The sequence below is a fragment of the Penaeus monodon genome, chromosome 23 (genome assembly GCF_015228065.2).
Source record: "Penaeus monodon isolate SGIC_2016 chromosome 23, NSTDA_Pmon_1, whole genome shotgun sequence".
Lineage (NCBI taxonomy): Eukaryota > Metazoa > Arthropoda > Malacostraca > Decapoda > Penaeidae > Penaeus > Penaeus monodon.
In genome coordinates, this window is record NC_051408.1 from 165,444 (window position 1) to 166,585 (window position 1,142).

General features: G+C 49.8%; 1 protein-coding gene across 1 annotated transcript in view; it reads right to left on the minus strand.

Annotated features, from left to right (window-relative positions):
* Nucleotides 1–1,142, minus strand: part of LOC119587659 (EF-hand domain-containing protein 1-like) — a gene marked incomplete at its 3' end in the record, with an annotated part of 70,279 nt that overhangs the window by 65,287 nt on the left and 3,850 nt on the right. Inside the window, 3 exon segments of the mRNA XM_037936341.1 lie at nucleotides 294–481; nucleotides 655–821; nucleotides 968–1,136. Coding sequence (XP_037792269.1) covers nucleotides 294–481; nucleotides 655–821; nucleotides 968–1,136 — 524 coding nt within the window.

The window sequence follows — 1,142 nt, forward strand, 5'->3', positions numbered from 1 at the left end:
TTGGTTTTGGCTTCAAAGTACAGCCAATGAAATCGTCTTACAACATTTGCTCCCTTGTCTTGGCATCAAAACGCATGGAAGTTGTTGCTCCTTAACGACCTGTATTTTCATCTATCTTAATTAACTATTATTTATCGTTTTCACAATAAGCACATTTTCATTTCAAAATTACTCTTTATTTTATAGAAAACGGAAAATTAAACTGCATTGGCCAAATTGAGAGAAATTATCGATGCGTTGCGTCTCCTTTTGATCTGTAGTCTGTACTAGGACACAAACACGCACATGCTTACCCTTCCTCGTGTCATACTTAGGCACTCTGACGGCTCTGAGGATGACGGGGCTGAACTTCTTGATCTCGGTGTGGTCGAGGTGCGACGGGCGGCGCAGCTCCACCGTCTTGTCCTCCGGTCGGTACAGCACCACGGCGGGGCTGGCGGCGGGGCGCCCTCCCTCGGACTCCTCGACCATGGCATCAAACCTTCGGGGTGGAGAACTTAGTGTCGGCAAGTCAGTAAACCGAGAAATGCGAGATCGTTTCATCATGGTGAATATTCTACATGCTGGAAGGGAAATCAAACTGAGAGATGAACCGCAAGCACTTACAAGTACGAGGCGGATGAAGGCAGTGCGAACGCCCAGGGTAGCACTTACTTCAGAACGAGGCCCCTCAGCCCCGAAGGCGCCAGAGGAGCCGAATGAGGGCGCAGGTCAGACCAGCGGGAAGGGGATTCTGCCCGGGACTTCCTAAGGACGTTGTACGGATCAACGGGAATTGGGAGGGGTTTCTCCAACTCTGTTCCCTCGCTCAGCAGGAAGTTCTGCCAAAGAAGATTCTGATAACAATGGCTTCTCAAAAAGTTTTAAAAATTATATATATTCCGAAAATACTGCATTTCTTGGAAGCAAGTGTTGCTCATAATGAAACGTAAAATACTAAGAAGAAGGAAGGAGTTTCCCATGATACCTTAGTAAAGGCATCACAGTCGCAGATGATGTAGTGGCGGCCGTAGAGACACAGGTCCATGCCCAGATTGAGGTGAGTCCAGTGCCAGAGCCCGCCGTCGGGGTGCGGGACGCGCTGCCGGCTCAGCTGCCGCCCTTGGTCTAGGCCGGAGTTCTGGCCGAGGGAATCACTTCAG